The 15,282-nt window shown below is 46.4% G+C and overlaps 1 protein-coding gene across 1 annotated transcript; it reads left to right on the top strand.

Moving 5' to 3' along the window:
- Positions 1-8,211: 8,211 nt before the first annotated feature.
- Positions 8,212-15,038, top strand: LOC120649602 (kinesin-like protein KIN-8B). Its single transcript, XM_039926441.1, has 16 exons — positions 8,212-8,925; positions 9,031-9,108; positions 9,203-9,319; positions 10,060-10,145; positions 10,755-10,899; positions 10,994-11,089; positions 11,477-11,568; positions 12,090-12,191; positions 12,273-12,419; positions 12,496-12,646; positions 12,827-12,889; positions 12,974-13,210; positions 13,513-13,617; positions 13,692-13,805; positions 13,889-14,455; positions 14,604-15,038. The coding sequence occupies exons 1-16, from the start codon at positions 8,878-8,880 to the stop codon at positions 14,628-14,630; spliced, it is 2,175 nt and encodes a 724-aa protein (XP_039782375.1). The 5' UTR covers positions 8,212-8,877; the 3' UTR covers positions 14,631-15,038.
- The last annotated feature ends 244 nt before the right edge of the window (positions 15,039-15,282 follow it).

Below are 15,282 nucleotides of genomic sequence, written 5' to 3'. Positions count from 1 at the left end.
GGCCATCTATGGTTTGGGGAAAAGCAATCTGTTTTACCACAAAATGAGACAGAAGGTCTGCAAGTAAAATAATGTGAAATTGTCAAATGATGCAAAAGTTGAATAGATACCCACCCAACAAAAGTTACCTTTTCAATAAAGAAAATAGGCTTTGCACCAGTATGGTCCCACAACCATACAAGATAAAGTGTACAATGTACTCAAAACAATAAGTTAGCTGTACCATAAATTTAGCATTGACATGCTACATCACAAACGATGGTACTATGGCATTTTCCCTTCAGAAATTACTGATATGGAACTTGGATATACCACATACATAAATAGAAGTTCATAAACTTCTAGCAGGTTGTACCTATACTCAAATTATATCCATTTCCAAAATCATCTTTCCATGTAATTTTCATATTCCGAACCCACATTGGGTTGAATTCCATTGGGACATAACTAGGTGGAGTAGGCTGCTAGGGATGACTGGATGAGATGCATATAGATTGGCAACTAGACATGCAACTGGATGTGCCCAATGCAAATCACTAAGAAACAAACTAACGTAGCAGATAAATCACGCTATTGCTGCCCTGCTTGGATGGGGAAGCCATGATGGTTGGCTGACATGTTCAGCCAAGCCCATCCCATGACAATTAAAATACTTTACCAGATTCAAAAGGCTAAGATCATTTCATGTTAAAATGGTATATAGCCGCCATGCCCATACCAATTTCACTTTAATTAGAACAAAATGCTAACGTGTTGAAACATCCTTTTTGCCCACTAACTGTGTTGAGCTTTCAGTTTTGTCCCATAGCAGTACAACATTTTGGTTATCAGATCCTGGGTTGCTGAGTTTAATATCTGAACCTTGATAGCTGTCATTTGTTCAGGAGTTGGAGCGACTACTTTAGGAGCCTGCAGCTCGTTTAGGAGAAAGGCCTCATTCACCGCCTCGCAAACCACGCCGACGAGGAGCGTTCATGAGCTATCGGAGGAGAACTGGAGAAGAGAGCTCAGCAGCGCCACAAACAGCTCCAGCCGCGTGCTCAAGATCGGCCAGGGCGAGTTCGGCTCCTCCGTCCTGCCAGCGGCTGCCGCGTCATCCTCACCGTCAAGCTCCTCAACCAGCACATTATGAAGGTCACCAGCTGCTTTTATCTGCATCTCCTCTCTTCTCTCTCTATTTTCCAGAAGGAAATCTATTCTGTTCTCTTGCTCATGGTAGATCTCAAAATCGTTATGCCCTCCTGTATTCAGCCTCAGATTTACATTTGTCATGGGTTGTCGATTTGGTTCATTCTTCTAAAAGCTTCAACCTTTTTCAGGATATAAATAATATTATCTGATAGCTTTCAACCTTTTTTCAGGATATAAATAAAATTATCAGAAAGATTTCAGCCTTTTTCAGGATAAATAAATATACCAGTAGTAGCTTTCAACCTTTTTCAGTATAAATAAATCCAGTAGTTGTCACAACTCACAACCATGGCAGAGCATCGCTTTTGTGAAATCCCTAGAAATTTACACCAGATTTATAAAAAACGAACGTGCAGTTTCATCAAACTTTTCACTTTCCAAGATCTGTGTATTGGCTAAAATTCTCTAACACTTGTAGACCACAGGGTGATAATCTCTTTGTGGATTTGCCATGACGGAGACAAGGTTCCCTCCCGCAAGCACAGATTTTGCTAATGGCAGAGTCCCGCTGCCAGGGACAGGGCCTTCTATGTGAACATGAGCATAACCATGAACATCAGGTGGATTCAATCAATACTATTTAGCAATTAGTCGTTCCTTTTGGCTTTTGTACCTGAAGGAAGCATGGGATAATTGCTGTAGGTTTTAGCTGTGTTGAATGCTTCACTATAGGATCTTCGTGAAGCCTGTGGGTTCCCTTTGATTTCCTACTCAATTGCAATTCATGATATTACTGAATATTGTGACTGGGATAAGGCTTCTCACCGCCACAATACTTTGCACCAAGATTGTAAGCTATGCAACATCGGTCTTGTTAACAAGTGCTATAGTATAGATTTACTGAAGCAATATTTTTCTGTTAGTAATAAAAAATTGATCTGGTAGGCTAATACCTAGATGGTAGGAAGTATGTTGTGCGTGGGTCATGCTGCTATATTTCAAAAAAATTACAGTAAGAACCTGTGAGGCACTCTTGTCTTCCACTTGCAGCCATAATCTAATTCAATTTGTGATTGATCTCCAGGATTTTAGCTCATCATGGGACATCCGCGCAACCCCGATGTTCTTCCTCAAGAACGGGCAGCAAATCGGCAAGCTCGTTGGTGCGAACAAGCATGAGCTCGAAAAAGAAAGTGCAAGCAGCCGCTGATGGCGCATCGGCCAAGTCCTAAAAAAGTTATCAAACTAAGTACGTTCTTTTTCCATTTATCAAATAAAGTTTCATATAATCTAATCAAACGGTACAATACAGGTCTCGCGCAGCAAGGCTGCGCGGCCTTTCTAGTAAGACAACAGCCTGCTGGCTGCGGCTCCGGCTCCGGGCAAGGACAATCGGCGGGTGGAGGCGTGAATGCGAGCGGACGCCACGATCCAAGGTCCTCCGAGCCGCCGCCGTTCGTCGAGCGCCGGCGGCCGGGGCGTGAGCGAAGAGCGGATCGGAGGGGCAGCAGCCGGCCGGACGCACAGGCACGGCCGTGCCGGTGCAGGAGGCACGCACCGACCGGTTGGGCCGTGCGGTGGGCGCGCGCGGGCTCTGCTGTGTGCGGGCGTACCCGGGCCTTGGAGGAAATCCCGGGTCAACCGTGCACGGCAGCCCAACTGCCCGATCCCCAGGATGGGCTTGGACCCTGTTCGGATCGCTGGCTGGGCTGGTTTGGTTGGGCTGGGAGCCCAGCTGTTCGGCAGCTCCAGTCCAACCCGCGGCGTCGCCCTCCTTCGTCCCCCCTCTCTGCTCTCTGGCTCTCATTCCCGCACCCCACATCGTCGTTCTTGGCCACTAGCTGTTTCCGGCTGCTACTGTACCTGAAACAGTACCAGCTGGGAATCAGCCCAGCTCATCCGAACGGCGCCTTGGCTGGCACCTCCTGTGACCTCGTCATTTAGACCGTCCACAGCGATAGGAGGAAATGGAGGAGTAAATCTACTGTTTGACACTGTAGATGTACTGTTTGGCACTGTAGACAGAGAGGGCGTGGGAAACGAGGCAAGAGCAAATTTGCTCTTGCTCTTGCCATTGTGGACAGCCTTACGTGACGTGGAGCAGGCGGAATCCGAGTGAGATCGCCATGGGCGTACGGCCGCCATAATGAGCTACCGAGCGGTGCTAGTGGCCCCCGTGCCCCAGCTCACGGAACGTACCTTCTCGCGCGATCCGGTACGATCGCCTGATCTGCTAGCGACGGTGGCCAGCGCAGGCTCGCGGCATCTGCCGGCATCAGCTGGTCAAGTTGGGTCCTGTTTGGTTTGGTCCGTAGCACACTTAGCGCAAATTTTGACCAACAATTAGGAGTATTAAATGAAGCCAGTTTGCAAAACTAATTTTATAATTTTGTAATTTTGTGCTACTTTGCGAGATGAATCTAATGAGGTCTTTGACCGCACGATTAGAGAATAGTTACTGTAGTATTATTGTAGCCAATCACGATTTTTTTTCACAATAGATTCGCCACGCAAAATTGCACTCATCTGTGAAATTTTTTTGCAAATAGACTTCGTTTAAACCTCAATGTATAAAAGATTCCGTGAGTTACTGTTCATAGCATAGATGAACCTTGTTTACGCGGCCTTCGGAGAACCTGTCGCGCGCCTGTTCCCACATGATATGATTTTTGTGTGCGTATAGTAGTTGACATGTCTTGCTAGATGCCATTGTCTACTATTGGGCCGAGTAAGAGTACTCGGGACATGTGTATTCGCATGTGAGCCCATAGGGTCACACACTTAAGAAAAAGAAACCTGATAAGGATGAGATTCGAATTAGATTGGGTTTAGGTGTACTAATGGGCCATTTAGGCCCAAAAGGGGCACCCAAGGTGGGGCTCAAGGCAGCCCACCTAAAAGGCTATATAAACAAAGGAGGGGGCGTCTAAAAACCCTAACCTGGCTACTATTCACGTGGATGAACAGTACCATGCACAGTAACGGCGCGCTACATTAGCGCCCTCTTCCTCGTGCATCTAGCCATAGTTTGTTCTCGCGGATCTAGCAGTCCGGAGTGCGAAGTTTCTTCCCGGACTTCGTGGAGTTGCTGCGCTTGCTGCACAAGGACGAGCCGTTCGTGAGGAGATTCACGCAACTGCACTGCCGACTTCCATCTGCATTACACCGACGCGCTACAGAAGTTCCGCAATCGTGCATTTAGTGGTAATCTCGTAATCTATAACTGCAGTAATTTTGGTTTATGTGGTAGAAAATTTTTATTTTTGTTACCCCATATTACTACACTTCCATTTGTTTATGCGGCCGCGGAGAACCTGTCGCGCGCCTGTTCCCACATCCCACGCGCACAGGCACCGTGTGCTCTCTCGCCTCTCGGCGTCGCCTCGCGCTCGCTGGCTGGGCGCTCGCCACCACCAGGCACTTGGCACCAGCCTCCAGGCCGGCCCCTGGCTGGCAGTGGCAGCTCGCCTCTTGCTCTCGGTTGCTCCTCCCGTGACCAGAGTAACGCGCCTCACGGCCGCCGGCAGGCGTCGGGGTCTGACTCGGTCGCCGCCCGTGAGACCGCGACGACGAGTCGACGGGAGCCGCCAAGGGTTCCCGTGCCCGGAGCAAATGCGAGCGCATCTCCGCCGCGACACGCCGTCCGTCCGTACGCCGCCGCCGCCGCCGCGGCAGTAAAATAGTACTAGTAGTACTAGCAGAGCAGGGGCAGGCAGGCAAAAAGACACCAGGCGCTAGATTCCATTCGTTCCACCGGCGCCCTGATTCGGCCCTGATCAGATTAAAAGATGAGCCCCGGTGTGGGCGTGGCCGTCTGGCCGAGACACTGGAAAGCTCCGCGACACGCAGCGGCCGCGGCCCCCTCTTGCGATTTGTTTGATCGGGCCGGGGGAATGATCGATGTGTGGCGGTCAGAGTAACCCGGACGGGACGGGACCGCGCCTGCCGACGGAGAAGGGAGGGGAGGGGCCGGGTGGCGCCAGAAGAGGTGTCCGTGTCAACCACCGTTGCCTTTGCCGCCTCCGTGGTCTCTCTCCGTGGTTGTTGCATGCGCGGCGCGAGCCGGGCGACGCCACGCCCCCGGGGGTCCCCGTGTACGTGCACACGAGCCAACTCCCTTGTCGTGTCGCGGTAGCAGTACTGCTAGCCGCGGACCCAAGGCGCACGAATCTTGACGCGGATCGAGTGTCGTGGCCACGGGCAGTGGTTGCGCAACGGGACCATTTGTTTTGTGCTTTTCTAGAACGCAGGTGATCTAACTTGGGATTTGATATTTAATTTGGAGGGAGGCATTTCAAAGCTCCCGATTGAGTTTGAATTCAAAAAACTGGGGAGAAGAGAGGGTGACATGCGGAAACGCGGACGCGCTCGCCTCGTTGTTGTTGGCTCCAAGCACGTTTGACTTTTGAATTTTCGTGGTGGCACCAGTTTTATTGACGCCCTCAAACATCTGACCGAAACAGAGAGAGACATGAATCCATGATTCACTAGGAGCCCAGCTTGTAGTTGGAAACTTAAGTTTTGTCACGTTTTTTTTCTCAAATGATTTGAGTCTGAGTTCAAGTTCAGAGGGCGCGCGCGTTGGGGCATCAGCTCAAGTGGAGTGGGCCGCCGGGGCAGGGAATGCACGTGCAGTGCACAGTCCCGTCGCCTCACCAGAAAGGTCTCACATGTTCGTGTTAGGTGCAACACAGTTGATGAGTTGAAGACTTGAAGTCGCCAATGCTGCAATGCATGCGTTATTCCTTGTTTTGAAAATATGAACGATGTTTCTTTAAAAAAAAGAAAAGAAAATTTGAACGACCGGAAGGGATTAATTTGACAGACTGGCTGCCCCATTCAAAACGACCGTAAATTCGGGAAGCATTCGGAGACATTACTAGCTTCCAAGCACTTCTAAATTCCTTCCATTCCATGTTCAAAACAGGCCGCGAACGTAATTTGTTCAGCTTAGCGTACTCGATCGGATCCGATTAACGAAAAACAACTTTGCGTACCGCTTTGCAGAGCAGTACCGCCGTACCGGCGGGCAGTTAAACGACATCGAGACGGACATGGTCACCAACACGACCAAGTACGAGGCATAATTATCGCTGAAATTACTTTGATCAAGCGGCCAATCAGAGCTCGCAGAGTGTTAACGCGTGTCCGCACGCAAAGGATGGGCAGGACGTGAGACGAGACCAACGGTTAGTGACCTTAATTCTCCTCAGCTCCATTGCGTTACGGCTGCTTTTACTGCCGCTAAATGCTGGTAACCCGCACGCTAACGTAACTCCCCAATTAAGGTCTGCTAATGGTTGCTTACGGGAGAGGCATTCTGAGCTTTGTGAGCTCCACTCGACCACCATGGGCTCCAAGGAGAATCGAGTGGTGCTCTAGGCTAAGAGGATGAGGGGTAAATTAGGCACTAATAAAAATTTAAATCTATAGTTCCAACTAGTTTGCACAAAATTTAAACAAAAACATGCTATCTAGATGTACAACTAGGTACTTCTAGTGTGAAACCCCTATCCCAAAAGAGTTTAGCAACCTATAGTTTTTCCTATCAAAAAATTATTCTATGAAAGTAAAGGCACACAAATTGCTAGTAAGAAATGCGGAAGCTTAAAGAGCGGGATAGGAGATAGCAAACTCTTGACACGGGTGTTTATCCCGTGGTTCGGTTAGCCACAAAGGCACACATACATCCACGTTATTGTAACACTCACTAAGAGTATTGCTACTCGGCCACCAAGTCTCTTCCGTGAACACAATCACGGTTATCTTGGCACCGGATTCCACTAAGAAACTTATCCACAAAGAATGAGGGTCTCCACGTCCCCCGCACAAAGATGTCGTCGCCGATCCACACCAAGTCGGAGGGTCGATGACGTTGCCGGTGAGCTTCACGCTCCAAGGTGCCGGCGCACTAAGCTCTTGTTTTGGTTCGCTAATGAACCACAGCACAAAGTCTCGAAGCCTTGCAATCTCACTCACTAAGAGCTAATCCTATACACAACACTCTCAAAGTGTGCTAAGGGCTAAGGATATGATCTTGATGCTTTTGTATGGCTTGGAGATGTTCTTGGGTGTGTGTGGGATGTCCAGCAACTCCAGCAAACTTTAAATGGCCGGGGTGAGGCGTATATATAGGCCACCAAGTCTTGTAGCCGTTGCACCAACGGTCAGCAGAAAATCTGCGTATCACCGGATGAACCGATGCCTCTGCCTGGGGTAGCGTCGGTTCATCCAGTCACTCTCAGACCCGAAGTAGTCGTTGAACTCCTGACAGCTGACACAGTGACCACCGGTTCAACCGATGCTTAGCCGTCGGTTAATCCGGTCACTCACAACACTGAACTCTTCTGCTGACGTCATTACACCGATGGTATGCACCGATGCTTCACCGGTTCAACCGGTGCTGAAGACTTGGCTCTTGCGCGACTTGCATCGTCTCTGGAACATAGTACGTCCAATGCACCGATGTCTCTTTTTGACCAATCGGTTCATCCGGTGTCCATAAACTGACTTGGCTTCGATTCCCTTCTGCCATGACGTCGGTTCTTCCGGTGCTACCAACCGAAGAGCTTTCAGGGCGCTGCCCTGAGACCCGCGAGGGACGGCTCCCCCTCGACCCCCGTCCGCTAACCGGGTCGCGGAACTCCCGTAGGGGCGGCCCTTCGGGCCTTGCTACGCCTATTTTCTTTTTCTCTTTGTCATCACTTGAACATAAAAACCTGAGAATGATCATCTTAACAATCATATTAGTCCAAATGTTGTGTTGTCATTCGATCACCAAAATCACTCGAAATAATATAAATGATGTCATGTTGTTTCAGTACCCTACACTACACTAGAGCCGCGAGTAGAGATGCGCGAGAGGGAGGAGGACGAGAGTACGAGACGTGGTGGAGAGTGGAGACCTGGCAGGGGATGATGGCAATTGCAGTGCGGGCGCGGCGCCGTCGTGTACCCAGGCCAGCGGAGGCCCAAACGGCCGTAGGCGCTTTGTGGGCCCGGGCGGGGGAGACTGGCTCCCATCCCCACGGTCGCCTCCCCCCTTCCGTCCCGTGTCGCCTTCTCCCCCGCGGCCGCGACAGCTGCCGCCAATTAATTATTCGCTCCACCGTTAAAACGCCTCCTCCCCCCACTCCCCTCCCTCCTCAGTCCTCGCCCCGACTCCTCCTCCCCCTCCATATCTTCGTCGTCCTCCATTGCCTCTCGTCTCATCTACTCCCGCTCCGTCAGTATCCCCGTACTGCAGCGTGGCCGTCGTGCCACCCACCAAACCACGCCTGAGCTGCCGGTTTTCCTTTTCCCTTTCCTTTCCGCGTAACCGCGCGGCGTGGGAGGGCGGTTCGGTTCCGGAATTGGGAACGTTTCCGGCCCGTTCCTGGTGCCACTGGAAGGGTGGGTGGCGCCGGGAGATCGCATTGCGGCGGGCGCGGCCGGGTTCGCGGCGGCATTTCGCTCCGGCGTCAGTGGCTTCCCGAGGCAGGCGTTTGGTTTTGTCCTTGCGGCGGGCGGGCGGGGCTCGAGGTTGGTGGCCGGCCAGGCGCAGCGCCTCCTTTTCGCGGTCGGCTTTTCGGAGCGGCCGCTGCTGGTGGCGGGGTGGTGGGGATGCGCCTTGCCTTTCCGCCGCCTCGGCGTGGCGTCATTCCGAAGCGTTGCCGGGATTTGTATTGGTCTCTGCCTTTCTGGTAGATAGATAAGTAAATCGCATCTTTTGGAGGGCTCAGCTGACACGAAGGTTCCTCCCGGACAATGCCGAGCATCCGAGCTCCGGCGTCCAAGCAGACAGCCACGCTGCAGGTTCGTCATGCTCTTGTGAACGAGAGTCCATGGAAATTTCCATTTTCGCTGCTTAATTGCCGGTTATAGCGGGGGCGCGATTGTAATCGTGCATTGCAATTGCAGGTGGCTGTCAAGTGCAGGCCATTGACCGACACCGAGCAGCGGCGCTCGCGGCATATCATCCAGGTCATCGATGATAAGGTACAGGCTGCGGTTTTGTTCATGCGCTGGTAGTTTCGGAAAATCACAAATGGTGGTGACAATGTGATGGTTTATATGCGTTTCTCTCCCCCAGACTGTGGTTGTGCTGGACCCCGATCTGTCAAAGGATTACCTGGACCTAATACAGAACCGGACGAAGGAGAGGAGATACACATTTGATCACGTGTACGCACCTGGATGCTCCAATTCGGTATGTAAGCGTGTGGTTTGCTCTGCTCTCATCTGTAATTGCTTGGCCTGTTTTTGACATTTGGGCTCAGATGCTTATTATGGTATGTTTTTGGCATCTGAACCGCAGCTTGGATTCTCCCCAAACTGCTCATTTCTTGCTTGCCAGGAAATGATGCTCTGAAAGACTGAACCACCAACTACTTATCTTGATTACGAATTTGCTAGAATTAGGAGTGTCTCGTGCTTCATACAGTTGGAGCAGTACGGCTGGCATCTAAAAAGAACCATTGAGCAGCTTTTGTTCAGTCTATGGCCAACCCGTGATGTAGACTAACTGTTAGGTCTCTACCTAATTCAGACGTCGCCCAGGGAACAAAGCAGAGACTGTAGAACATTATCAAACGCCTAGGCTGGAAGAATGTGTTATGGCCCCAACGAATCAGTTGCCTTGTATTATGTTCATCTTCTAATTTACAAATTAATTACATTATTTTTAGTTGTTATGACGACAACTGACGAGCTTTTTTTATATGGAAATAGCATGATGAGGACAGAATAGCATAAGAACAACAATTAAAATTGTTTGTTTATATATATTGTGATAGATAGATATATATGGAAATTGTAAGATTTAGCATATTCCTCATTTGGGCATCATCACGCTTGTGCTTACCAGCTAATTAGTGATAGTTAATCACATGCTCTTGTACTTCCACACAGTCACATTTTCATATTGTGATCCTGTTCATAATTGTTCAGGACGTGTACAAGAATATATCCTCTACAATTTCTGGTGTAGTCCAAGGCCTTAATGCCACAGTCTTTGCTTATGGTTGTACTGGAAGGTATGCATTCAGTGCTTTGTTTTGCTTGTTGTCTTTTAACATCATGGGAAATGCTCTGAATATCTTGTATGTTACTGTCATTAAAATACATGGTATACATTTCAAATTACAAATCACAATAAAAGGTTGAGAATTTTATACAGAAGTTTGTCTATTACAAATCACATGCTCGTTTCTAGTTTGTAATAATGCAATGTATGACTTGCACCATAATTGTTGAACTTCCCATTGTAATTAAGCATAATAGTCATGGCTAACAGCAACCAAGCTAAGGATGCATTTATTTCATTTTCTCATGTTTGGTTAAATGCTATATCCTAAGACATTAACTAAAATTATCTCATTGCTTATATGTTTTCAGTTGCCTTTAGCTTTGGTATATAGTGTTTCTGTCTTTGTCTTTCTTCATCATAATATAGTATGAAGTATGTGGCAGTCCTACTATTTAAACATTCAGTAATTAACAGCAGCAAAAAACAAGATGTCGGCATTCTGACAGCTATGCACTGTATATTTTGTTACCTTCTGGTGCAGCACTGCAATATACTAATCTTGAGGTAAATGATCGTAATAGTATTACACTTAATATTTATCTATTCGATTATACAGTGGCAAGACTTACACTATGGTTGGAACCCATAGTGATCCTGGCCTTATGGTTCTTAGCTTTCGTACAATTTTTGAGCTGATAAAAAAGGACGGCGGTCCAGATACATTTGAAGTCTCATGTTCATATCTGGAAGTGTACAATGAGGTTGGTTGATATATTCTTTTACTATTGTAGTACTAGCCATTTATAATTGTACATTGTTATAAAATTTCTGAAGCAATAGTTTCCTGAATTCTAGGTTATCTACGATTTGCTTGAGAAATCCTCTGGACACCTGGAGCTTCGAGAAGATCCTCAGCATGGCATATTAGTTGCTGGGTTGAGAAGCATTAAGGTTTTTATACTTTATTCAATGTTAATATTCCCTGTTAATGAGAAAATTGATTCCATCTTCTACTAAAGTTAACTGTCTTTCTACTTTTTGGCTATTTCTTTAACATCTAAGTTTTTCACCACATTTAAGCAGAGGGCGCAATCCTTGATACACTTTTAGTGCTTTTAATATGTAATTTATTTATTTTCCATTCTTAAGAAATTAGTGTAATGCCATGTCAGTATCATGAATTTTTCTTCAAAAAAAAAAACTATTTAATTACCTTGCGAGTGATGAGTGCCCATGCTTTATTTCTTCCCTGTCGTTCTGTGAAAAATGGATATACCACTGCCTCAATTTTTTGCTTTTCATAACAGCATGATTTTTCTAACATTATTCTGTTGTTAGGTTCATTCTGCAGATAGAATTCTTGAGCTGTTGAACATAGGCAACAGTAGACGCAAGACAGAGAGCACAGAAGCAAATGCTACCTCTTCACGGTAATTAAGTAATCTGTCAATCTGCTTTCATTTCTGAATGTCCATGGCTTATTTTTAAGATTTATCAATATCTTGCATGTCAGAACTTAATTCTTTCTTCCTGGTTAAGATCTATATCATTGTAGCTAATATGTTTAGCCTGCTATGCTATTGTCACTCTTAGGATTTGAAGATATCGATGGTCGGTCATAAGATTTAACATATTTCGTTCTATTAATTGTTAAATATAAACATTTGGTGGATTAAACTATTAAAGGCACCTTCGCTCTGAGGGCTACAAATTCCCACCATAATTAATCTACAAAAAATAAAAATCCTAGAAACCATAACATTAATCAAGAGAAAAAGGAATACAATTGGATCAATGTCACCAGATTAGGGTGAATTATATCGGTTCATATTATTGATGGATATATAGTTCTGTAATGTTGTAATAGGTATCCAGTGTAAACATATTATTGCAATTTCAAGCTATGCAGCTGCGCATGCAATTCTAATGGTTCAGTTTTTTTTTCGTCAAGGTCACATGCTGTACTTGAGATTACTGTAAAGCGAAAGCAGAAAGGTCAATATGGTAACCAAGTTCTTCGTGGAAAGCTTGCCTTGGTTGATCTTGCGGGCAGGTAATATCAATTCCGTTTCATTGCTGTTCCCATTCATTGTTCGGGAAAAAAGCAACTTCTAATGCTTCATTCTGTGAGCAGTGAGAGGGCCTCTGAGACAAACAATTTTGGGCAAAAACTTAGAGACGGAGCCAACATCAATCGGTCACTCCTTGCATTAGCAAACTGCATCAATGCCCTAGGCAAGCAAAACAAGAAAGGTCTTGCCTATGTTCCCTATCGCAACAGGTATTTCAACTTCAGATTTTACTGTATGCGACACTTTTTTTGTTTATGGTAGTTATCTGATAGGAACTATTTGCAGCAAATTAACTCGAATTCTAAAGGATGGGCTGTCTGGCAATTCTCAAACTGTTATGGTTGCTACAATATCACCAGCTGACGATCAGTATCATCACACAACCAATACACTCAAGTATGCAGACCGTGCTAAGGAGATAAAAACACATGTCCATGTGAGGCACCTTTTCCCTTTCTTTTTATTGTAAGAAGCAGATTAAGAGGTCAAATAGCAGATTTTATGCACATTGCTTTATCATAAGTATTTGTCCAATTCAAATAGAAGCAAATGAAGCTTCTGAATATGTATACCTAAGGTCACTTCTATTATTCTTATGCTACTTTGTTCTTTGTAGAAAAATATCGGAACACTTGACACTCATGTTGAAGACTATCAGAGGATGATTGACAGTCTCCAGGTTTGCCATAATGAGAAACAAATGGCCTCCTACTGCATTTCCATCATAGATCGTACTGATATGTGTTACACTGGGATTTTGTAGGTCGAGGTTTCTCAGTTGAAGAAGGAATTAGCTGAGAAGGAGCATCAATTAAGTGTAAAACCTACTGAAAAAGCTGCAGATAGTGAGCTGTCCTGGTTAAATGTTTTGAGCCAGGAAACTGGTGAGAATGTTCAAGAACGAATAAATCTGCAGAAGGCTCTGTTTGAACTTGAAGAAACTAATAAGCGCAACCGAATGGAGCTCCAGCATCTTGATGATGCTATTGCAAGGCATCAGGTTTGCAATTTACCCGATCAATTTCAAATCTGTTACCATTCTATAGAGCTAGGCACACCAAAAGGCATGGACTGTTCACGAGAGCCTCTTTGGATATGTGTTTTTCCATTTTCCCCTTTCTCTCTAGGAAAACCACTGATTTATAGGACATCTTAAGCCACCGATATCTTTAGCCCTTCCAAACAGATTGCCAAGGCAGCTGTTTGGAACATATATTATCGTATAATATATGCAAGCCTGGTTAAAAAGCTGCAGATAGTGAGCTGACTATTGCTACAGAACACTGATGCTTTTGTATTCAGGTGAAAGAAATGGACTCTACAGTTCTGCAAGCCTTAACATCAAGGAGACAAGTCATTCTTGACAACATCCGTGATAATGATGAAGCTGGTTCTGGATATAGAAAGGTGTTAATCTTCTTCTATTCCCTTTGATTTAGTTGCCTTGAAGTAAACTTATATGAAGACCTTTTTTCTTTTAGGACATTGAAATGAATGAGAGTCGCAGGCGTCAACTCCAGAACATGATCGAGGAAGCTGTCAGTAACAATGGCAATAAAACCTACCTACACATTCTCAGCCAGTACAGACTTCTTGTAAGTAACCCTCAACTTCTAATATATTTCCTGATGTAAATTATAAGAATGTGATGTCTTACGTGCTGTCTGTGTCTCTTTAGGGAATGACCAATGCTGAGCTCCAAATTGAGATGGCTATGCGGGATCAAGTAATACATAATCAGAGGGAGGCTCTAAGGAGCCTGTGGAACATTCTTTATGGAACAGGATTAAATCAGAAACAAATTCTTAAGTTGGCTGCTAAGCAAGGCTTAACCGTAGAAGGCTGTCCATTGCCTAGCTCGAGCCCAGATGTTACAACCCCACCTTCCTTTCCACCTCATAGCAGGCTACCACAGTTCATGTCATTTCCTAGTCCACAGTCAGAGCCTTATTCTCCGGCTACTTGCTTTTTCCAACATGGTTTCAGCACAATGTCTTTGCTCCAAAATCAACATGAGACACCTACCATATGTAGGCAGGAGCACCTCAGTTCTTACTACATGACGTCTGGCTGCTCGCCTTATTCTGGTGATAGAAAACAGTGGTCAAGTGGAAGGTCAATGCCATTTTTTTCTACACCAGAAAAATCTAGGAAGATGAGCGAAGTTTACCCAGGAACAGAAAGCGCACAATACCACGGCAGCAAGGAACATTCTGGCAGACATGATTTCGGTCTGCATAGGAAGGTAAATTGTTCCCCTTCTAGTACAAGCTACTAACATGTGTATCAATGCATCAATATCACGCCACATAAACCCTCTCATCTAGATAGGACTTTGTGTTACCATAGAGACCTAGTTTGCATGAACTGAGCAAGATTCTGTTGCTGTGCAGGATTCGTGGTCCATGGAGAGGAAATGAAGGGCCTCGAGATGCTCCTCGTGCACAAAACAGCTATCATGGCTACAATATGGCCTGCCTGACGTTCCTAACCTCGGTTGCTGCGTGCATCATCTTCTGCCTGCTGCCGACACCAACGTAATGGGTTGCCTGAGATCTGAAGAGTAGCACATTTCAGCCAAGTTGTTGCCTTTGGCCACGGCCACAAGATTGATGCCTCTAGACCCAGCTGACATTGCTCACTCCACCCTTTACAGTAGATGCTAGGTCTCTCATGATCTCCTCTTTTTCTCTTCCTTTGTAGAGTGGTTGCTGAGGGTGAATCTGAATTTTGATTTTGAACCAAGATTCTGTAAATCTTCCGCGGCTTTAAGCCCTTCAGTAAATCCAATAAAAAAGGCTTTCAAGGCTGGTCTTCAAACCCTGAAAGATTGATTGAATTGAATAATGTTCTGCATGCTGTCACTGGAGTTTGATGACATGACAAACTGAGCTGCTGTGGCCAAATTGGATCAGTTGATCACGATAGCGTCGGATGATTGATGCGCAGGGCTACAGGTGCATGTGGCCGGAGTGTGGTAGGATCCCTCCCTCCAAGATCATTGAATAAGCCCTGCTGAGCCTCGCCTGCCCTGGAGACCACATTCACGCTGGGCCGGGCAGCAGCATGGTG

Source organism: Panicum virgatum, chromosome 9K, assembly GCF_016808335.1.
Source record: "Panicum virgatum strain AP13 chromosome 9K, P.virgatum_v5, whole genome shotgun sequence".
Classification (NCBI taxonomy): Eukaryota; Viridiplantae; Streptophyta; class Magnoliopsida; order Poales; family Poaceae; genus Panicum; species Panicum virgatum.
Note: the sequence above shows the minus strand (reverse complement) of the source record. Positions and strands in the feature narration are given on the sequence as shown.